The 24317-nt window shown below is 40.7% G+C and overlaps 1 protein-coding gene across 2 annotated transcripts in view; it reads left to right on the top strand.

Annotated features, from left to right (window-relative positions):
• SLC39A6 (solute carrier family 39 member 6) overlaps window positions 1-16667 on the top strand; it is a 28423-nt gene extending 11756 nt beyond the window's left edge. Inside the window, exons 6-10 of one of the 2 annotated variants that reach the window (XM_074945113.1) lie at window positions 666-732; window positions 3475-3852; window positions 10946-11026; window positions 12685-12875; window positions 14065-16667. In XM_074945113.1, the coding sequence (XP_074801214.1) occupies window positions 666-732; window positions 3475-3852; window positions 10946-11026; window positions 12685-12875; window positions 14065-14217 (870 nt within the window). In that variant the 3' untranslated portion in view covers window positions 14218-16667. The remainder of the gene's footprint in view (window positions 1-665; window positions 733-3474; window positions 3853-10945; window positions 11027-12684; window positions 12876-14064) is intronic. The other variant, XM_074945112.1, reaches the window with a different exon arrangement.
• Window positions 16668-24317: the final 7650 nt, after the last annotated feature.

Here is a 24317-nt window from a genome sequence, read left to right as displayed (position 1 = left end):
TCCCTCCAAAAATCCCAGTGGTTACTATATTGGGATTGTTATGGTAGTCCTTACACTTGCATCGTTGGTGTTATTCCTATTCTAACTACTGTGGGTGTAAATGTTATTTTACAAAATGGTGCCCACTGTAGCAAGCTGCATAGTGTAAAAATGGGTAAGAAATACTCATGAGGTTGGCAGGATCAGTCTCCATAACTACAGCTAAAGTTCTTTGCTCTTTGCAAGGTACCTCTGGGCAAATAGTTCCCAGGCAGAGCAGATGCTTGGTTTTCATCATGTTTTAATGAGACATTTGTTTAAAATTTGAGTATGCGTTAAACACTACAATAGGGAAAAAATTGGCATTTTGTGAGGCTTTAGAGGTGTTTCAAATATAAAGTGGAACTATAGTTACTGTGTAATTCTGTATAAATCCTTATGCCTGCTCATTGTGACATTTTTTTTTTCCTCTGTACCCTAGCTAATTCTTTGCCTTTTTACTCTGCTTCTTACTCTGCTTCTGCTGACATTCTAGTCATGTTCCTGATTATGTATTCTTTGGATATCTCCATGCCGTCCTCTTGATTTTCATGCTGCATAATTTTATAAATATACTGTGTATTGCTCATGTATATCCTGAAAAATAAGTAAAATATTTATAACTTCAATTTTTCTTTTGGAGTCAGAAAAAAAATGAAGATGCAGAAAGTAAGAAGTTTTCAACAAATGAAGAAAAATTAGATGCAGATTATCGTAAGTCTTAGTAATACTACTGCACAATTGTATCAATCAAAAGGGTAAAGAATCTTTTCTATGCTATTGAAGGCTCATTGATCCTTTCACTTACTGTTGACTGGATCACTGTGTAGCTAGGTTAATTAAATCTTTCCTGAAACAAAATCTTGATACACATTGGTATGCAGAGGATTGACCCTAAGTAAGTTGATTTTTAACCTTTTTTTAATGTTGATAGGGGTTCGAAGTAGTCCATGTGTTTTCTGAATTTTTAAGCTTCTACTCTTGTGATACAGGATTGAGCACTGGAAATCAAAACTGTTCTGTTTAATCCCTTCTGTCTACAGAAGTTTAAGATGCTTATGCATCTACCAATTTCTAGACTAATAGTACCTGTAACTCTATGGAGGAAGGATTTTTAAGAGTCCCTGTGTCAAATCTGATATCAAAACGTAAGCACTCAAGCTTACATATTTCAAATGCCTGAGGACTTGATTTTCAGAAGGGCTGAGCACCCACAATTCTAGATGAAGTTAATTGGGGAGAGGGAAGCTGCAGGTATTCAGCATTTCTCAAAATCAGACCATTAATGAAAACACCTTAAAAATTTCATGGAACAAGAGTGCCACCAAACGTCCAGATCTTCTGGTACAAGTTTACAATAAAACATTGAGCTTTTTGATTTTTATAGGCTGATTTCAGTACTGTGTGTGCTCGGCTACTGAAATACCCCCATGATAAGCACTTGGATTGTAAGGTAGGTGTAAACAGGGCGTGTGTGTGCATGTGATATATTAACATTAAGTAATCTCATGCTGGGTTTTAAATTATAGTGTGCTCAAAATACCTCATTCTCAGCAAGAGTGAGATTAAAGCAATTCTGAGGTGAAAATATAATTACAAAATGTCTTGCATATTAGTGTGATCTTTGCTGGAGGGGAGTTCATGTCAAAAATTTGTCCAAGTACAGCAGTGTTCTGTCTGCGAACAAATATACACATCCTTGGTGAAAGCCCACTGAAGTTGGTGGATTGAAAGCATAGATGAAGTTGACTTATGCCCCTTTGCCTCACTCCTTTAAACCCTGGACTTCATATTCTCCAGTTACCCCATTAGAGGTTTTAAGATGTGCCCTTATATGCCTCTGTTACTTCCTCTCTCTCCTCTTGATCCTATTGCAAGGCTGAATCATATACTCAATTGAAAAAAATAAATGGGGATTTGGGTTTATTTCTGTTTCTATGTTCAGGGTTAGAAGGGTTACTTTCACTTTTACCGCTTTAACTCGTTTTTCAGACTCTTGAGCAAAACACCATTTCAGAAGCATTTCTTGGAATCAAAATGTGTGAACGGCTCCACCGAGTAGAACAGTACCAAAATAGTCAGTTTAAAAAAGGAACTTTGTTCAGTTTGCAGGGACCCCAAATCACATGGGTGTATCTCCTGCAATCATATTATATGGAGACAGCACTTTTTATCTGTAGTTAACAGGAGATGATGTTTCTGGCATGATAAATTATCTCTGGGTTCTTTTAATTGTATTTTTTTCTCCAATTTTCTGTCTCTTGTTCTTTAAGCACCTCAGGCATCTAACACTGACCAGAACTACCAGAATACTAATATTATCTATTTGATTCGACAGAACCCCAGGCTCTCCTGAAAATACATAAAAGCTCATATGTTGGCTTAGTGTTGCATGCCATACATGATCCTGTAGCCTCAAACAGAACTCTTCTATATCTGATTGTCTGCATAGGTATCACAGTGGAATTTGGTTTTACTGATCCCCATTTGTAGTTTTCATGTGGCTATATGGAGCATATCTTATTTTGCAGAAACCAGTTCCCATTGGTGTTGAGGTCAATGGGGTTTTTATTTCAGGATTATATTGCAAATTACGTTTTTTGTTTTGTGTTTTTCCCCCAAAGACACAAGAATTGTCTTCTTTCAGTGTCACTCACTGCAGGTAAAGAAGTTAACTGAAGTGCCAGTTAGAGCCAATTCTTAACTTAACTGACCTATCTTGACATTAAATGTTTAATACAACTTGCTATGTCCTTCTGTATTACATACTTTCCTTCTGTGCATATGTCTGACTATTTTTTGGAAGTTCAGACTTCCGGATTTTTATATAGTGATCAATTACATCTATATCATCACAAAGTGTCAGAATTGATCCTTATATTATAACTTCTCTGATTTTGGTGGCTTATAATTCAGCCTAAAATTCATTAAAAGTACACACAATGTGATTTCAGACTTTTTTTAATTTTCAAAACAATTGGGCTACAAGTCAAATTGTGCAAGTTTAAAAAGTAAAAACTGTACACATTTGTGCCTAAGAAAAATAGTTCAAAAACTAGCAAATGATTTAATATGTAATATGGTATAATCTATTGTTGCTATAAAAATAATATATTTTATCAGTTGAAAGAAGTTAGATCACCACAGTATAACTTGTGAAGATTTTGTTTTTTGGAAATGAGTCTTTAGAGACGAGTTAGGAGTTAAGACTTTTTTTATATATAATTTTGTAACATTTCTGTAGAATTTCATGGTGAGTTTAAGGAAATTTGAGATGATATTTAAAAGGAAACTATTGTGGAAAGTCATTCAAAATATTGCCATACTTAGTCACAGTGGAAGAAGATGTCCGTCTCAATTCTGAATTTATTTGCTTTTCTCTTATTGTAACGTAACATTGTATGTGATTATTTTTATGTACAGTTATGTAGTCTTATTTATTTTATTATTTACAAGGGCCTGAAGGTTACTTAGGGACAGAGTCACAAGATCCATCACACTTCATTTCTCAGCAACCTGTGGTACAAGAAGAAGAAGAAGTCATGATAGCTCATTCCCATCAAGAGGAAACAGACAATGAATATGTATCCAGGGGGTGTAGAAACAAATGCCATTCTCATTTACATGACACTCTTGGACAGTCAGATCATCTGAGTCACCATCATCATGACTACCATCATATTCTGCATCACCATCATACCCAGAATCATCATCCGCACAGCCACAGTCAGCGCTACTCACGCGAAGAGCTGAAGGATGCTGGGATAGCTACTCTAGCCTGGATGGTGATTATGGGTGATGGACTACACAACTTCAGTGATGGCTTAGCAATCGGTAAGTGTTTATGCAATACTTTTGCCTTCTCATGTAATAACAGCAAGGTAAAATTGTTCCTCTGCTGCCACTTAACTTCTAGCGAGAGGATATCAGATAAGAGTGTTGCCATAATAAATTAGCCAGTGATCTGCTAGTGGGTTTTGAATTGATCAGTCAAGGTTACAGATTGGAAACCTGGATAGCTAGTGCGAAACAGTAAACCATAACTTATTTGTTGCAACTGAGAAAGGTATAAGGATAATGACCAGATAACAGAAAAGACATTTCTTAAAGAAACAGACAATGGGAAGTTATAAATATTGCTTTAATTATTTTACACCCAAAAGATCAGACCAAGATTTTCAAAACTAGGAGCCTAAAGATAGGCACCTAAATTCATGATTTAGTTACTTAAGTAGTTGGCCTCACGTTTCAAAAGTGCTGGGCACCCAGCAGCATCCACTGATTTCAGGCTTGATGTTAATTCTCCCTGTGCTGTGTTCATAAAAATAGGTGATCCCATGTCTTCACTCCTATAGCCTGTCTATGTAGTCTCCAGTTTTCATTTTAATCAGGTCATCGTCTTTCATATTTTTCCTCAAGCTTCATTGACCTTCACCAAGATCAGGATTCATACTTTAAATGTCCAGAGCCCCTAAGGAAGGGGTTCCTAAACTTTTTGACTGAATGTTTAGTGTATATCCTGTGACTTTTTTTTTTTTTTTTTTTTAAACCATAGCTTGTCTAAAGGTATAACAGTATCTCCACTTCCTGCAGGGTTTGTTCGTGTACCTATTCCTTCTCTCATGCATGTTTTATTCCTTCAGTTCTGTGATACTGGAATGCTATAGCTTCTTTGGAAAGATTTAATGAGCTATTCACAAAAGCCGTATATGCAGCACGGCATTTTGGGCATTAGACAAGTGAGATCAGGTTGGCTGTCCCCTACCTTTCTCTAGCAAGATGGATAATGAGAATTCTGGATGTAAAGTAAGATGGTGATGGGAGGGAAATTTTTTTTTTTTTAAATGAGCAGTCAACACCAACAAGTCAAGATCACGAAAGACTAACAACAGTTTTTTAGATGTTCTCATTGCTCTACAGATGTTGGGTTCATTTTTAATGTAGGGTCAGTTGCAACAATGCACTGTAGTCAGTTCAAGGACAGTAGCTTTACTATAAATCACATTGCAGAGCTGAAATCCTTTTTCTTGTTTGCATGAGGAAGGGTTACAATAAGTGACAGTGTATAAGTATTTCTTTGGACTTCAGAATAATGTGAACAAACATAGATTCTGTATCCAATTCATAATATAATGTGACGAGAGCTTCTGATATAACCTTTTTTTAAAATAAAAATTGGACCATCGAATCTAAATTTTCCAGCTTATCAGTAGTGAAAACGTGGTAGGAAAAATAAGAGGATTTGCATGTAATAAAAGCCAAGAAGAATCAATTTTCCTAAGTATATGTGAGAGAGATTTGGGAAAGGATGGATTTGGTGGACTTGAAGTAAAATACAAGGGAAGGCTAATATAGTCTGTAACAAATGAGACCAGCCAATTTAGTAAGGCCTCATTAACTGATTCATCTAGACCAGAGGTGGGCAAACTGCGGTCCACGGGTAACATCCGGCCCGCGGGCCCCTCCTGCCCAGCCTTTGAGCTCCCGGCCGGGGAGGCTAGCCCCCAGCCCCTCCCCTGCTGTCCGCCCTTCCCCACAGCCTTAGCTTGCCGTGCCGCCAGAGCTCTGGGCAGTGGGACTGCAAGCTCCTGCCCTGCTGCTCTAGACTGTGCGGTTTGACTGTGTGATTGGCTTTGGTTGGGCGGCGCGGCTGCCAGTCCTGGTGCTCTGAGTGGCATGGTAAGGGAGCAGGGGGGTTGGATAAGGGCAGGGGCTCCCGGAGGCAATCAGGGAGCAGGGGGGCAGTTGGATGGGGTGGAGGTTCGGGGGGGGGTGGGGGGAATGGTCAGGGGATGGGGAATGGGGGGTTGGATAGGTGTCAGAGTCCTGCGGGGCCTGTCAGGGGCAGGGGTGTGGATGGGGTGGGGGCAGTCAGGGAGCAGGGAGGTTAGATAGTGGGTGGGGTCCCAGGGCACGGTTAGCGGGTGGAGGTCCTGGGAGGGAGCGGTCAGGGGACAAGGAGCAGAAGGGGTTGGATGGGTTGGCGATTCTGAGGGGGGCGGATAGGGGGCGGGGGGCAGGCTGTTTGGGGAGGCACAGCCTTCCCTACGCGGCCCTCCATACAGTTTTGGACCCACGATGTGGCCCTCGGGCCAAAAAGTTTGCCCACCCCTGATCTAGACTACTAGAAAGATGGATTTCTTCCCTTTGGTCTGTCTAAAATTTCATATTATGGGACAGCCCAACCTGCCTATCTTATGGGGAGGGAAAATCCTGGAACCATTAGGAAAAAAGATTCCTGGTATTTGAATGAAAAAATATTTTTGGTTGCGGGAAAATATTAGGCTAAAATAAACTTTCTCATTTGCAGTAAATGAGTTCTTCTCAGATTCATAATGATTCCTTACTGTATTCCAGCATGTATTTATTTCGTTTTCGTGGGCCGGTTTTATTTATTGAGATGGGATAAGACTCGAAGGTACTAAGGTATACTAGAATTCTGGTATTACTGTTACAACATTAAATATAATAAAGGGACAAGTTCCTGCCACCATCACTATAAAAAAAAAAAAAAAAAAAAACCCTCTTCTGTTTATGTGCTCTTAATAAATGGTTAAAATGTAGAACATCTTAAAATTATAGATAAACCTTTATTGTAACAAGCGCCCTTATTTTTCATTTATTTTAGTCTTTTAAAGGAAAATCCCTTTAGTCATATCTTAAACTATACTAAATTCCCTTGTTTTAGGGAGCCCATTTTAGGTAGTAGCTCCTTGAGTTAAAGTTTAATCTCTTTTGTTAAAAAAGCAAAAAGACAAACATACGTGAAGGCAAAGAGAATAAAACAGTGAAAGATAGGAAAATGCTGCTTCTGTCTCACTAAAGTTTGTAGTTTTAGTTGCTGGGTAATCCCCGGCAAATCACACAGTATACAGTCTTATTAGCCAATTGAGAACCTGGCAAAGTCATTCGGGCTCGAGAAGGCAAAAAGAAAGAAGCCTACAATTGGAGAAATGAGGTGATGGGAAGGGAGGGAAACTTACCCTGTGGAGGCTGTAATAGTAGGACTCCTAGGTTTACGTTCCAGGAGTTGCTGAGGACACAGCCATGGCGACAGTGATATCTTCTACCTCTCTCTTCTCATCTCCTAATCAGGACATCTTTCAGGATTAGGAATAGAGGCCCAATGAAGTGATATAAATCACTCTTTCCCATTAGGTTGTGATACCCATGGTGGTGAAGCTTGTTGGCCTTCCCTGTCGCATGTACACTCATTGTCCAACATTTTCTCTGACCGCAAGTTTAAGCTAATTACAGAGTAATGTTCAGAAAAACAGTGTCCGAAAAGAGTGGTAACTTTGGCATGTCATAATCATCCAGTCAAGGAGGGTGGTTACTCATTAGGCCTTTATGTAGCTACGCCCCAGCAATAATGCCAGAGTTGTCAGCTGCTCTATAGACATTACATGACAAAGCCCTGGCTGGGATTATTTAGTTGGGGTTGGTCCTGCTTTGAGCAGGGGGTTGGACTAGATGACCCTCTTCCAACCCTGTCTTCTATGATTCTTCTATGTGACTGATGGACTGTATGGTGCAGTGCCTCCTGCTGTCAGTGGGACTTCAGGTTGAAACATCTCCAGTCCCACCCTGCAGAGTGCCATACGCTTCCATAGACTGCAGACAGCAGGAGAGGAGATAGCAGGAAATACAGGCTTCTGTGCAGCTAACTCAAGTTTGTCTGACAGAGGAAGCGTGTAGCTCACAACTGTCAGCTTAATGTTCCATCAGTTCACTTTGCAACAACTTAAGAAGATGGTAAATGAGCCAGTGAAGTCCGGAAACTGCTCTCACACTCCTACACAGCTATTTCTGCTCCTGTTTCTCCAGGGCCAGTAATAAGTGAGGGAAGCTTCTGAGCTTGAGTTGCTTTTGAGCCTCTTGGTGATGTGTGTCTGGTCAGAGGGAGAAGGGGCCTGTAGTGTTGTGTGAGAGAGGGTTCAGACTTGAGGGGATGGTTTTGAGCTGTGAAGAGGTGAGTGGCCATTCCTGAGTTGTTGGAGGTTCAGTTGTGGGGACTGGTGAGAGTTTGGGGAGGTCCTCAGTTGGGTGGGGAGAGAGTAGAATTGGGCTGGGTTTGAAGGGTTGAGTGTGGGGTCGGGAGGGAATCAGTTGGTGAATGAGGGTGTGGGTGAATGCTGCAAGGAGAGCTGGGGAAGAGTAAGTAAAAGCTAGAATGCAGGGGAAGAGTCTAAAGGTAGGGAGCATAGTAAAGGGATGACAGAGGGAACCCCTCCTTATTCCAGACAAGAAAGTGTCCTAGTCTGAAAAGGGAATGGGTGCCCTCTTTTGTCCCGCTCACTTCTTTACTAGCCACCCCCTCACCCCTATATCTCCTATCAAAATGCTTCCTTGAGATGACCACCTGCATTCTTCCAGGTTTCAGAGTAGCAACCGTGTTAGTCTGTATCCACAAAAAAAAAAAGGAGTACTTGTGGCACCTTAGAGACTAACAAATTTTATTTGAGCATAAACTTTTGTGAGCTTTTCTGTCGCTCACGAAAGCTTATGCTCAAATAAATTGGTTAATCTCTAAGGTGCCACAAGTACTCCTTTTTTTTTTTTTTTTTTTTTTGCATTCTTCTAGTTTTCCACTTTGAAAAACATAATCACCCTGGCAGAAGCTGGGCCACAGGCAGTTTGTTACCACCAGCCCTCCACCCCCACACACTTATTTTCAGCACCAGTCACCACTGCAATAAAAACTAATATCCATTGGTTCCACGTATGAACCTCTCCCATCTTAACATCTTGGTTTTTTAGAGAGACAAGATAGGTGAGGTAATGTCTTTTAGTGGACCAACTTCTGTTGTTGACAGACAAGCTTTCGAGCTTACACAGAGCTGCTCTTCAGGTCTGGGAAAGGTCTTTGTTTGTTGTTAATAGAATTATACAGCCTTACCGGAAGCCTTGAAAATCCCTAATCAGATTTTAGGACCTGGTGTCTGCCTTTTCAGCTCCATTCATATGTATGTTCATAAATTTTATATAACAGTTAGGGGTCAATATTGCCTTTGTGTTATCTTTCATCCACTTAAGACTTTAATAAACCATGGTACAGGCCTTGACAAAAGACATTATGCAAATAGAGCTTTGAATATATCCCGGGCTTCTCCTTCAAAAATTGATAAAATACACTCTGTATAAACTATTTCTTGCAAGTAGCAGGAGATGAACCACAAAATGTTAAGCTAAGACGTGTCTAAGAATTCAAATTCTTTGGTGTTTATTTGAGCCTTTGATCCGGAAAGAGCTTTCTTGTGATATTTCAAGTATTTCTTGATACACAGCAGGGTTGACACAACCACAAGAATAACCTCTCACTATTTCAGTGCTAGATTTATTCAGGACAAAATTTTGTGAAATTGAGCTATATACTCCTGGGGGAATTCTGCGCCATGATGTGTGTGCAGAGTTCATGTTCCCTGCAGATTTCTTTGCTTCCCTGCAAAAAAATGGTAAATCACTGCAGGGCTGGGGACACCCCAGCCAGTGGCTTCTACCTTGAGCCAGGATTAGCTGCTAGTCCTGGTTGGGCTGGAGGCAGGAGAGGATGGGACTGGGACTTCCCCTTGCAGGCTGGGGCTGTGTCAGACCTACCCTGAGAAATCTCCCCCAGCTGCAGGAAGCTCAGCATCCTTTCCTGCTTCCTGCCCCTATCACTCAGCTGTGAGGGGAGGGGTCACTGTATGGGGAGCTGTTCCCCCATTCACCCAGCCCCTGTGCATCTGTATCTCCCATACCCAGACACCCCCTTCCAAGCCTCACCCGCTACATCTAGAACCCCCCAGCTCTCCATACCCAAACCTCACCCCATTGAACCTCAACCTGTCCATCTGGAACCCCACCCCTGCACTCACACCTCTCCCCACTGAACTCTTTGCACTCAAGCCCTACCCCGCGCACCTCTTGAGCTCCAACATCCAGACTCCCATGCTCCTGACTCCCAATTAGCTGCACTCGGACCCCCCTGCTGAGACCCCGACACCCAAACCCTTCTCCTGAGCCCCAACCACTTTCACCTGGAAGCCCCGGCAGAGTCCCATTGTCCCTGCACCTGGAGCCTCTCCCCTCCCCCTCTCCAACAAGCCTCTGTGCATCCAGATCCCCCCACACCTAGGGGACCGCCCCCCCCACTGAGCTGCCTGCACCCAGATTGTCCCACGCAGAATCCTCTCACCCCACACCTGGAGCCTACACTCCCCCTCCCCCCCGAGCCCCTTCACACTTGGATCCTGCCTGGTTGAGTCTGCCTGCCCTATACCCGGTGCAGAGCGGCAGGGCCCCAGGGTGTTACTGGGGCAGGCTCAGGCCTTGTGCTGTGTCAGGGTTGGGTGCAGCCTCACCACTGAGTCTGTGTCCCTGGGGTGGGGAGGCTGCAGGGTGGTCTCCCACCTTCATGCAACCAGTGGCCTGTGCTCCTCACTGCCATGCTGGAGCCTCTGCATTTATTGATTGACAAATAAAACTTGCAGAATTTTAAAATACTGTGCGTAGAATTTTTAAATTTATTGGTGCAGAATGCTGTCAGGAGTAAATATAGAACTGGCCAGTAAAAATCACACTTTTTTAATCTACAGCAGCTTGAGTAAAGCGTAGGGTGAAGTTGGTCGATGAAGCACCAATCCTCTGCTTTTTTTGTTTTGGCATTTGAGACCAATGGTAGGTTTTTGCTTTTTAAGGAAAAAGTGCTATAAGAGATGGGCTTGAAACAGAAATTACAAGGTTAAATTATTTTGTTATACTGGTTTGACTAGATGATGATTGTCCCTTCTGGCTTTAAAATCTATGACACACAAACACTTTCACTTTTCTTTGGAATTCGGCTGTTTGGCCATTTCTGCCCTAGTCGGATATGAACACATACAGCAATGTTTCCAAGCTTGATTTTTTCGACTGTAACATTTTGGGTTTTTTTTTCTTTTCACAGGCGCAGCCTTTACTGAAGGTTTATCTAGTGGATTAAGTACTTCTGTGGCTGTATTTTGCCATGAATTACCCCATGAGTTAGGTAAGACAGCACGATATTTTAGTAAAGGATAGCTTGCTAGGAATTTGGGAGACATTAAAGGATAATGCTTTATTTTATCAATGTTTTATTGCATAGCAAACATTTTTCTGAAGTCTTAGGAGGAAATAATTCTAACCAGGATCAGAAGTGTTCACTCAGTTTACAGCTGTTTTTTAAACAGATTATAAAATTCATGAATAGATTTACTATTTAGAATTATTTGCAACTCTCAGAAGTTAAGTTTTTGTTGATCAGATCACTCAGTTTGCAGATATTCAACATGTATTATGTTTAATTACATGGCATATTTCTGTTCCTTAATTTGTGTGACTTATGTGTAACTTGTGAATCTTACAACTGAATATGCAATTTGCAATTGGTTTCTGTCAAATACCTGCTTAACTGGATTTTTGTGTGTGTGCACAGAGGATAATATGGAAGTGCTTGAATATTTACTGAAAGGGTACTTAGGTCACAAATATCAAATCAAAATTCACTTTCAAGTTTGAACAAACATTGGTGGATTGCTTTTTCCACTATTATTCAGCTCAAGTTCAGATCTTGCAAAAGATTCCCATCCAAAGTCTAACTTGGGGATGTTGTTTGGAACTCTACATCTTGAGTCTTTCTAGTCAGATTGGATTAATCTGTTTGTGTCTTCCACATAAGAATTTACATACTACGAGGTTATAGGTTTGGGGCCTGGTATCTGTCTCAGAGAAGTCATTAGGAATTGGATTGAGCACTTAATCTTTTTTATCTCAGTAGAATGAAGCTTGTTTTGTTTACTGAACTAACGGAGGCTGCCCATTGCTTAGAATGTTTCTGTGGATGATTTTAAAAAGGAATCTCATCAAGCCTGTCTTGGCTGGAAATTTGCCTTGACATAGGATTTTACAGGTTGTGGTATAAAATGGTGGGGTTACATAGAGATTAGCAGGTGAGTCGCATCCCCCAGAGAGAAATGGTTTGCAAACGTGTGTGTGTAATAGGTAAACACTACAAAACATGGCAATTTCCTTTACAGTGAGTTTGGAATGGCACAGGGATATTTCCCTACTCTTACCCATTTCAGATTAGCACTGCTGTTAATCATTCTAGTGAAACTGGGATACGTAAGGTCACCTTTTATAGATATTAGTAAAGAAATTCTTAAGCAATGACTGGGCTAGAGTATACAGTATTTAGAAAAGTCACTGGATAACTGGTAGAACCATGATGAGAACACATCACGTAGCAATTTTTTTTCAAAATCCATTAAAGCCAGTTTGTGGAAAAAATACTTTATACAGTGTTCACTGAGGCTGAATACTGTGGAATACTTCGGTTAAAATGATGTACATTATTAAATCAGGTAAGTCCGACAGTATGCATTTTCCAGAATATTAAAAATAAACTAAAAATGTGATCTTGTGCAGGACTAAATTTTCATACTATAGATCGTGGCTATGAAGCAGTTTTCATGTGTTCACTCATTGACTGACCTATTTCCCCATAAATGAACAACTTATTTTCTGGACGAAAACTTTGAAGAAAGCCAATAACGGGCACTAAAATAGTTCCATATATTCTTTGTAGGTGGTGAAAATAAATGTTACTGCGCATGTTACAGTAGTTACATGAGTGGGTGAAAGATACTTTTTTTTTTCTTGCTATAGGAGATTTTGCTGTACTTCTAAAAGCTGGCATGACAGTCAAACAAGCTGTTCTTTATAATGCTCTATCAGCTATGCTAGCATATCTTGGAATGGCAACTGGGATTCTTATTGGTCACTATGCTGACAATGTTTCAATGTGGATATTTGCACTTACTGCTGGCTTGTTCATGTATGTGGCTCTTGTTGATATGGTAAGTATGTATCTAGAACTACTTGCTGTTTACATAACTGAGATTCAGAATCAATACCAAAATCAGTTTGTCATAAAATAGGAAGTGGGTTTCTTTCCTCTTAGAAAACATTGACCACATGTATTAAACGTTTCTTAACCTAAAGACTGACACCATTTAATTTGTTCTTTAGGAAGCTTTTCAACACAATTATGGAACACACACAAGTAAATAGACATTAAATTATTGTGAATAGCATAATGTGTTGGAAGTTCCTATTCAAATAATTGAAATTTTATGCCAAATTGGAATATTACTAGAATTTTTTTTCTGCTTAAAGCAAAATTCTCTGGGAATCCACATAACCACATTGTAAAGAATCTTTAGGCACCTGAATGGTGTTGCTTAATTGAGTAAAATTGTTCAGGTTCTGGATTTGTTCTGTATAGTAGATATTGGTGGAATGGAACAGTAAAGGACAATGGTCTCTGGCAGTAAGTATTGAGGCAAAAACATGAGACATTTAAAAAAAAAAAAATAACAGTGAGGGGAGGTAGAGATGTTTGTTTTCAGTGAGACATTTCCCCCTATGTCAGCCTGTTTGTTACTTTTTAATACCAGTTTATTCGTGATGAAGATGCTGTGGCTGGTGTATTGGATAATGGTGCAATGGCCTGGTTGTACACTATTGGCATGATCCTGAGACATGCTGCACACTTGCAATAAATCTTCAGCACTTCTCTGGATTAAACCAGTACAGTAATACAACACTGGAAATTATTCTAATAGGCAGAAATAATGTACAAACTTGTTCTTGTTTCCAGTTTCTAGAACTATATTGTTTATGAAAATCAGATTATATTCTTATTTTTAATTTGTAAATAAGTCATCTGTGCACCAATAATATAATTGGAAGGCATTCATTTCATTTGGTATAATTCCTGAAAATAGATGGTGCTGATTAGACCTGTGCAACATCATGACGTTCCAGGTTATGATGAGCTGTTTGGAGGCAGACTCTGATATCCTTACACCTGAGGACTAGCACTTTACGCCACAAGTGGTGTCACTGAAGTCAGTGGGACTGCTCAAGGAATAAGGGACTACTCCACATGAGTGAGGGGGACAGAATCTGGCCCTTAGTGAACAAGTCAGAATGAGGGATACTATTTATTTTGAAGATGGTGGTAATATTATTTTTTTTATTTAGGTGCCTGAAATGCTGCACAATGATGCTAGTGATCACGGATGTAGCCGTTGGGGATATTTCCTGTTACAGAATGCTGGAATCCTGTTAGGTTTTGGGATTATGCTGCTTATCTCTGTGTTTGAACATAAAATTGTGTTCAGTATAAACCTATAATTTTGGTTACCTGATGTTGAATTGAAGCTTATAGTAGACATGGTTCTGCTTTTTCTATTAGCTACTGTAAATGAGCTCTAGGCTTTATAGGCTAGGCATTTTTTTTTATTGATGTATCTTTTTTTCCAGAAGTAAAACTGAATGGTGTGAACTGTTTACACATAATGCTCAGTATTGTATGAGGTACTATAGATAACTGCGCTAGTCAGACTGCTGCACTGTTACACATGGTAAAAGTGCCAAATCCATAAAGGAGTATCACTTTTTTTACAATTTTTATTTTAAAGTATTGTTCTCTGATTCATTTACTGCATGTAATAATTGTGAGATTTTAGCATCTTGTACTTTTACCTAAATGGTGCTTGCCTGTATAAACAAGTGAAACGGCCATGTTCTTCTTGTAGTATGAAATGCAAAACTTGTCCACTTTTTCTATTTCAAGAAACAGTGACTACGCGTAACGTGTGGGCAGAGTGAGTACTGTAAAAGAAAATATTTGAAGAGAGAAATGTAATAAATGGGATATAGCTATCAGCTATTACGGGAGTTACAAATCAGACACGTGGCTTATCCAAAGTGTGCCCAAGTTGAGTCAAAATATGGAAATTTCATAACAAAGCTTGCTGCAATAATGAAGCTGGAAGATATTATGTATAATCTATGTACAAGAAAAATTACCAGAACTACAAGCTGAGGCAAAAGGAACAAGAAACATTAACACCTCTTTTTCGATAAATGGTGTATTTTGTGTGGTGAGATGTGCTATATTTGCATCTGTATAAAACCAAACAAAGAAACTGGGTGAAATCTTGGTTCGGTTGAAGTCTATGGCAAGGCCCCAGTGGCTTCAGTGGGGCCAGGATTTCACCCACAGAACTTACCTGAAAAATGCTGCTTCTGCTGCCCACGGTGTCTGATCTTGGCTTGGTGCATGTCAGCGGGGTGTCTCCCTTGTAAATATGAAAATGGTAGTACCCAGGGGAGATCTGTAAACATTTTGGGGCATCTTCTATACTGCTTGGCCATTTTGTTTATCTTAAATATTCTGAACTCTCTGACACAGCACTAAGAATCTCTCTGCAGTTTTCTTAAATGATGCAGCTCAGCATTTAAGCCTATATACTTTCATAAGCAAAGGCATCTAGAAAGAACAAAGTAATTCAAAAACTTTGGCTTAGCCAAACCATGAAATCAAGCAGTCTTCTCACAGGTGCGCAGGAAATATGGGCGGGGTGTGTGTGTGCACGGAATAGGGGTGATAATTTGTGGATACCAGCCCTGCAGAAAGACTTTGCTAGATTTCTCTTCAGCTTTTTTCTCTTGTATTACAAGACCAGTAGCTGTTTTTTCCCTTTACCTGTTCTATGGGAACTGGAGAACTTGCATCTGCTCTTCATGTCACTGCGGGCAGCATTCCATAGTGCATACTGCTTAGTGCAGCTCCTGCCCTGCCTGCTTTGTCTATGCTGCCCGCTGGTGGTGGGGTTTTTTTGTGTAGTTGGAATGGGGATCCTATGTGGAGCTAGAGGGTATCCACTGTAGTAGCTTTACCCCTCTGCGGGGTCCCACTGTGTATTACTCCATGGTTTTCCTTCTCTCCATGGTGGTGATTGCTCAGGGCGTTTCCATTTGAGCAGTGTGTTCCAGTTCCTTTTAGCTCATCAGGTTTACGCTTTAGACAAACTTTCTTCCTAAACAGTTGTGTGATGAACATTAACCCTTCCCTCAAATCTCACTAATGAACATGCTCACTAGCATGTGGTGGAAGAAAGGAAGGTTTGGTATAGTCTTAAATTCTATCATAAATACACCTGAATAATGGAGAAAGCGCCCATTGAGTGCAAAGTCTTTAGTAAGGATGATTGGATTAGTCGAAATACATTCACTTGACAAAACATTAGTATTCTCTGTTACCATTGTCTGTGCATGCATGTGGTATTTGTGTTATATACTTGAAATGGAAATTCTGAACCTCATTATCCTTGATCTCGAAGCCAGCTTTCAGAAGCTTATCAAAGTAATAAAGTGGCTAACCACTTGGTTTAATTTGAAATTGTCTATTTAGTGTTGCTGGATAGAATGTAGGTTTTAAATGTGAAACTAAAACTTGCCACACTCCGAGGTTTCAGTATCTTCCCCACAGCCTATTTGGACCTAAGTTATGTAATGCAACTTTACATGAATTAATGAGAATAAAAGGAGATGATTCTAATTGCCGGTGGTTTAATTTCTTTTGTATGAATTATACGCTCCAAAACAACCTAAAATAGCACTGATCTAAAATTCAGTTCATTCCTCACTCTGTTTTGAATTCTCAAAGAGCCACACATCAGTATTAGGGACACAAGGTGGCTGAAGTAACACCTTTTATTGAACCAATAAAAGAGATTCCTTCACCCCCCTAGTCTCCCTAATTTCCTGGGACGAACACTGCTACAACAACCATGCAATTCTATATATTAATATTGACATCTCAGCAGTAACAGAGTGTAAAAATGAGGACCAGACCTTGTGGGCTCACCATGGGTCAAAGTGCTGGTGAAATTAAGATTCCCCAGTACAGGGAATCTGAAGTGAGAGCAGCCGGAGGAACTGGTTCCTGGATTGGGAACTACTACATGGAAATGTTTTTGTCCCCATTTTTCCACCTTGAGGCATTCCATCACTACAAGCAATTTCTGCAACAGCACCTAATTGAGAGAAAAAAAGATTCCCAACTGGGAATCTCCATTTGTTCTCCTTTCCTCTGAAGAAAAAAATCTCCCAGTTGTTAGCCCCTTCTGCACTTCAAGGGCCACAAGGACATTACAACCACCCCCTGTGGTCTCCCTTCCTTTACCAGGAGAGGAAAGGAGAGAGATGTACTCTCTCCAGCTCCATAGGTAGTGCCCCAAAATGTCTACTGATGAAATGTATTTAAATCTTCTAAAATCCAGGATGCTGTATTAGAAATTTCAAAAATTTATGGGAAAAGCTTCTTCCTTGCCCCTTCCCATATTTTATGTTTAACATCCCTACACAGTTTCCATCCTGAAACAAATAGGTGGGGAGACCAGTGATGTGCCCCTAACCAACTCAACCCACTCTGCATGGGCATACGTGTAGCATTTGATTGGCTGGCTGGCTGGCTATGGCCCTCTATGGGTAAAAACTCCTTTGGGAAACATTTATTTTGTCTCCATATTTTTCCCCTTGTTGCATTCCATTGCTACAGGCTGATGCAATGCTGCACCTTCACATTTAATATTAAAGTGATGACAATCACCAAAATAGATCCGCCCTTGATCTATTTGAACTCCTTAGACTGAGCATTTTGAGGTAGCTCCACATGATTGAAATAGGGCAATCAAGCGATTAAAGACAATCGCAATTAATCGTGTGATTAATCACACTGTTAATAGAATACCATTTATTTAAATATTTTTGGATGTTTTCTGTATTAAAATATATTGATTTCAATTACAACACAACACTACATTGCTCACTTTATATTTTTATTACAAATATTTGCTGTAAAAAAATTGTATTTTTCAATTCACCTCATGCAAGTACTGTAGTGCAATTTCTTTATCATGAAAGTTGAACTTACAAATGTAGAATTATGTACAATAACTGCATTCAAAAGTAAAAATTAAAGCTTTAGAGCCTCCAAGTCCACTCAGTCCTGCTTCTTGTTCAGCCAATCGCTAAGACAAAAAAGTGTGTTTACATTTGTGGGAGATAATGCTGCCCACTTCTTATTTACAATGTCACCTGAAAGTGAGAACAGGCATTCACTTGGCACTTTTGTAGCTGGTATTGTAAGGTATTTACGTTCCAGATGTGCTAAATATTCATATGCCCTTTCATGCTTTGGCCACCATTCCAGAGGACATGCTTCCATGCTGATGACACTCGGTAAAAAAAATACTTTAATTAAATTTTGACTGAACTCCTTCGGGGAGAATAGTATGTCTCCTGCTCTGTTTTACCTGCATTCTAATATGTATTTCATGTTATACCAGTCTCGGATGATGACCCAGCACATGTTGTTCATTTTAAGAACACTTTCACTGCAGATCTGACAAAACGCAAAGAAGGTACCAATGTGAGGTTTCTAAAGATGGCTACAGCACTTGACCCAAGGTTTAAGAATCTGAAGTACCTTCAAGAATCTGAAAAGGATGAAGTGTGGTGCATGCTTTCAGAAGTATTAAAAGAGCAACACTCCAGTGTGGTAACTACAGAACCCAAACCATGAAATAAAAATCAACCTTCTGCTGATGGCCTCTGACTCAGATGATGAAAGTGAACATGCATTGGTTTGCACTGTTTTGGATCGTTATTGAGCAGAACCTGTCATCAGCATGGACGTTTGTTTTGTTTTTGAGTGTAGTTATGTAACAAAAAAAAATCTACGTTTGTAATTTGCACTTTCATAATAAAGAGTGCATTACGGCACTTGTATGAGGAACTGAAAAATACAATTTTATCATTTTTACAGTGCATATATTTGTAATAATATAAAGTGAGCACTGTATACTTTGTATTCTGTGCTGAAATTTAAATCAATATATAAGAAAATGTAGAAAACATCCAAAAATATTTAATACAGTTCAGTTGGTATTCTTTTGTTTAACACTGCAATTAAAACTGATTAACTCAAAAAAATTAATCGCTTGAGTTAACTGCAATTGACAGCCCGAATTTGAACCCCTTAGATTGAGCATATTGAGGCAGCTTCACAATATCCTTGATTCTTTTTACACTTACGCAATTTCATTAAATCTGTGCACTTTTTAAGGGGGAAATCTTGTCCTACACCAAAACCAACTAGTTAGGGTAGCAAGAGAAGATCCTGAGGGGTTTTAGGTGGAGGGAGGAATTGTTCCCTTAAACTCCATGGCAGTAGCAAAACCGCTCCATGGTGCTACAGCCATCTGTGACCTCTCTCATATTTTACCACCTCTAGCTCTTCCATCCAGTGCTGTTGCAGCAGTCCTTTTCTCTTATAAAGTCCTCCTAACACCTCCACCCTGAATCTTATCCAAAAGGAATATGGTGAGAGTGCTGTCTATGCCTTCAATGTTCACTTTCCTCTGATTTTTGACTCCTGGCTTGCTCTCTTCCTCTCCTGACAGTCTCCCATACGCATCCTTGGGGACATCAATTTTACATTAACACATCTGATCCCTTAATTGCCCATCTGTTCTCTCACCCTCCAGACTCAAATTGTGGCCTATCCCTGTTGCCGTCTTGTGGATGTCCAGCCATCAACTGAAACGTAACATCTCCAACACCAAGCTCTTAAATTGTCTCTTCAGAGCCCTCCTCTTTCTCTATCACAGTAGAGAATCAACCAAATATCACCATTAACCACCCTGTTACATGAGCTCATTGTCACCAACAAAAAGTCTAGAGCATCCCACCTATATCCTACTGAAGGCTCAAGACATGACCTGGTTAATTTAGGCACCCCCACCCTTTCCCTACCGAGGGCTCAGGGTGTAAAACACCCACCCATTCTCATGGGGCTCTTTGGGTCTGCAGCACCTTTTCGTAATGAAAGAGCCTTACACAGCTGTGCTCTAAACATCTATTTATTAGCAACACACACAGAATACATATGCCAAGCAAATCTCTTATGCTCACCACTCCCAATATACAGATGAACTTCACCTGATGGTCAGTCAGGACCCACTCATCTGAGGTTTCCAGCAATGCCTCTGCATATTGTGGTCATGCAGAGGGATCAGAGTTCCAGCAGCTTGATGTTGAACTGCAGTCTGGAGATGGTTCCCAAAGAGCACTGTTTTTCATTTACATTAGATGGGTAAAACTGGCTACCTCCTTTAATTTCATTAAACCCATCACGTTATTTGATACCCCTAGGTAACAAAATTTAACCAATTATGCATTGGCATCTATGTTTCCTTCTCCCTGCTCAAATCTTTTTTACATTTTATCTCTCATGCCCACATTGTAATTTATTTACGACCTCCTTTGTGCAGCTGGTCAGCATACATTTGCTGGTCAGAGTTTATATTTTCTATTTTACCATTTGTTGTGCCTCTCTGTTTCCTCCCTAAACTTCCCAGCACCCGGGTGTCACTATTTTACAACCCTTGGTGTTATAACTCTTGTTCGGAGCATTCCTGACGTGGGTGTGTCTTAGCAGCAGCTGAGCATTTCTCGTAATTTTAGTGGTGAAATCCCTGAGTTTCACCTAAGGATAGTTTAGTATGAGGGTGAGTTAAGTCCTGGGCCTACACATAATCTTAGCTTTATCTTCGACTCAGCCCTCTGCTTTGAACCACACATCCTCTCTGTGTCTATATCTTACCACTTCTTTCCGCACAGCTTTTCTAAGATCTAACCTATCTCTGCACAGCCAAGACTCCTGTCCCAGTCCTGATCATCTCTTGCCCTGACTCTGCTCTGGATTTTATGCCTGCCAACTGTGCCCCTTTCTAGCTCACACAAAATATGGCCACTGTTCTTTGGTCATTGCTCTGACTACATCTCCCTCCTCTTTAAGTCCCTGTCTGGTCTCCCCTTCTTCCACTGCATTAAACTCAAACTTCTTGTCCTTACTTTCAAAGCCCTCTGCAATGTTGCCCTACCCTACCTACTGTCTTATTACAAGATTAATTCCTGCCTTCATTCTAACAAAGATGCCAGTCTCCATTGCTGAAGTTGCTGACAAGTGCATTTGCATTTCTCCCAGGCCTGCCCACCTCACAAATGGGAAAAGTTCCCAATCAAAATCAGTAAGGCCACCACCCTGTCCTCCTTTAGAGACCCTCCTCAGAACCCACCTCTGCCTTAATGCACACTGACCACTACAACCGGATGACTAGATGTGTGGTAAGTTGTGATCACTGCTGCTAAATGACTGAGATTTGTTACCCACCACCCCAGCTTGCTTGTTCGTCCTCTCTATGTCCGTCTTACATTTTAGTCTGTAAGCTCTTTGGGGAGGGACTGATGTTTGTACAGCACCTAGCATAATGGGGACAAATCAGTTTATGGTGTTAGGTGCAACCACAATATCAATGTTTAATAAAAACATCAACCTGAGAGCTGAAGTATCCTCTATTAGGGTTGTGTGCTGCCCCTGCCTACCTTTGGTGTATAGTTGGTGAATCCCTCTAATCATCTTCAGCAGCTGCGGGCAGGGAACCTTTATAGAGCTCTGTGCTCCACAGGATGTGTGGATCCTCTCTTGACTCCTCAAATACTGACCTGCTCCACCCATGTGGCAGAACTTAACAGTTCAGCTGCAGGCAGGGCCTTTGGTGAACTTGCTCCTGAGTGCCAAATAATAAACGATATAGTATTTTCATTCTCAAAGTAGTCTGAAAATTGACCACTATTCTGATATAGTTTAGACCTGCTAAATAACTTAACTCAGAGCATCTGAAGTAGATCAGTCTATCGTTGCCATTGAAATGATCAATATTCTACCAGAGGACCTTAAGAAGGAAAAAAATATCTACAGTGTCTATTGATGATGCATCATTTGAAGGATATAGACTACTGTAACCAATTACTTTTCTCTAACTTTAGTCTTAATATGCTGATGAGGAATCCTCCTGGGGGAATTCTGCACCACTGCGCAATGCAGGATTTTGCAGAGATTAACGTACATGCAGAAAACTTCCTTTCCCCCACAGAAATGGGCTGCAGTGCTGTTAGCCAGCACTAGGGGCCACTGGACTCGGAAGAGCCCAGCTCGTACATAGAAGACACTGCTGGGGGGAGGGGGAGCAGGAGGGAGCTAGAGGATTCCTGGCCGCTGCAGTTCCCAGAATGCCCCAAGGAAAGGAGAGGGCAGTGCACAGGAAACTTCATGCAAGCCTGAGAGCCAGCATCAGGCTGTTTCTCCCTCTGGATCCCTGCGCTCTGGGGAAGAGGAGGATGAGTGTCTTGGGAAGGGGAGCCCCCCCGTGGTTGGGCTCTGGGGAGGAGCGGGTTTGGGTGTATTGGCTGGGAGGGGCCACAAGGGGGCTCTGAGGGGGGAGGGATTGTGAGTGTCTGGCCCCTGGATGGGTTGTGGGGTGGGGGGAAGGGGGTAGAGAAACAGGAACGGGGTTGTCATAGGGGTTTCTTTAACTCTCTACTCCTGGGGGAATTTGTGTGTGTGTCTGTATTGTTACAGACATACTTGCTGACAGGTATTTTGAATACATTACCAAAATAATTGAAACTGGCATGATTATGTAGTGTTATTTTGACAAAATTTGCAGAATTTTGCAGAATTTTTTGGCGCAGAATGCCTCCATGGGTATGAGGAAGAAGCCATTATTCCTGATGAGAGGGACTTTTCTTTTAACCTAAGTGTACTGACGAGGTCCCTCTGTTCTATGGACCTGAGGTCTCAAAAAGTTATTTTGGTTTATGAAGGCGGAGGAGAACTAACCACATGAAAAAGAGAAAAGCAAAATAGATTATTGTGCTGCTCTAGCTTGGACTGGGGACAACTCTAGTCCTTTGCAGTTGCCTCCAGACTTCAAGAAGCACAAATATGGTACAGCCACTTTATCACCCACATCTCTGGGGCTGAGCATCCTAAGAGGTACAGCTTAGATTCCATGCCCAATGCTTGATTTCAGTATACCTTAATGTTTCACAGGAAGATTTAGGCAACAATTTTATCCATTAAGGAGGTGATATTTTACAATAATTTCTATAAAATTTTGTAGCTACTTCAGAAATCCAAAAAGAGTTGCCTATGATCCTCTGGAAGTGCTTGGGAAACTAAACAGAAAGGGCCTCATTAGAATAAACTACTCTAGGTGATGGTGTTGTTTTAGATTAATTAAATGCAGCACTATTTCTGTAACTTGTGTATTCTTTGTAACAATTGACTGAGTTATCTGTAGCCCTCTGTTTAAAACACAAGTTCCATTCTGCATAGAGTTGATAGAATCAATAAATTCCACTTTGTTGCAAAGCTTAATTCAGTGTTCCATTTAAAGTTCATGGGTGATTTCATTCTAATAAAATCAGGACGTGCCATGTTTTTTAGGATTTGTCTAGACGAACAGTTTAATCTACAGTACACTAAAAGTTCCTAGTGCACATTGACCAACTTCGTGGTTTGTAGTAGATCAGAGTCAAGAGATTGGGGTTCTAATCCACTCTGTGCCACAAACTTCCTTAGTGAAGTTAGGGAGATCACATACTCTTTGCCGTGCCTACTTTTCTCATCTGTATAGGATGTTACCTTTAATTCATTCGTGGTGACGCTTTGAGATACTTGGATAGAAGACTCAACAAAAATACAAAGTTCTAAACCTAGAATTTCTGTTGAATAATAACAGTGTGAAACTATTTATGAGGCTGCAGAGGATGGATTCCTACTCTTACTTGGAAGGAAGGAGCTTTATGGACGTAGGAGGGAGGAAGGGAGGACTCTGAGAGGAAAAAATAAGGAGGGGTCCTGATTAAAAAGGGATCAAGAATACAAAGACAAAGGGAGGGGATAAAATAATATGAAAACATGACTGTCAGAATCTATTAATTCCATATTTTGATCTCTAGCCAAAATGTGATTCGTGTGCTCAACTACAGCAAAGAGGGTTGAGGAGGCCACACCTACTTAGCAGACAATTTTCAGCCCCCTCACCTGCAGAGGAAAGAGAGCCACCAGACTAATGATTACTACTCATTATTGAGCATGTCTTCACTGTGGAGTCAGCCTGGGCTAACCAACAAGGGCAGCACATTCCCACTGCAAAGTATTATCTGTGCCAGACATGTGTAACTGGGTCCACAATGCTGCTGTACTAGCCTGTATGAGGAGATGGTTTTCTGTTGGGCTATCCCATGGTTCTAAGTGGTGCATTAAACTGATTGTCTCTGAATTCATTCTTAATGTGCTCTCACTTTCAGGTAGTATGGAGCTGCTGTCTGTGACAGTGACATGCTAACAATACCTGATTTAAACTTCCAAACGGTGTTGCTCATTAATGTAGACAGTTCAGAAGAAGAAAGAAAACAGCAAGAACTTTTACTGAGAATGTCATTAAGGAATTCAGTTTGCAAATCACAATGTGAGTCATAGAGCACCCAACTGACATCTCTGCCTCTCTGCTTCCTTCCTTCCCAGTGCACAT

This window comes from Natator depressus, chromosome 2 (genome assembly GCF_965152275.1).
Source record: "Natator depressus isolate rNatDep1 chromosome 2, rNatDep2.hap1, whole genome shotgun sequence".
NCBI classification, from domain to species: domain Eukaryota; kingdom Metazoa; phylum Chordata; order Testudines; family Cheloniidae; genus Natator; species Natator depressus.
This window is presented reverse-complemented; position numbering and strand designations above follow the sequence as displayed.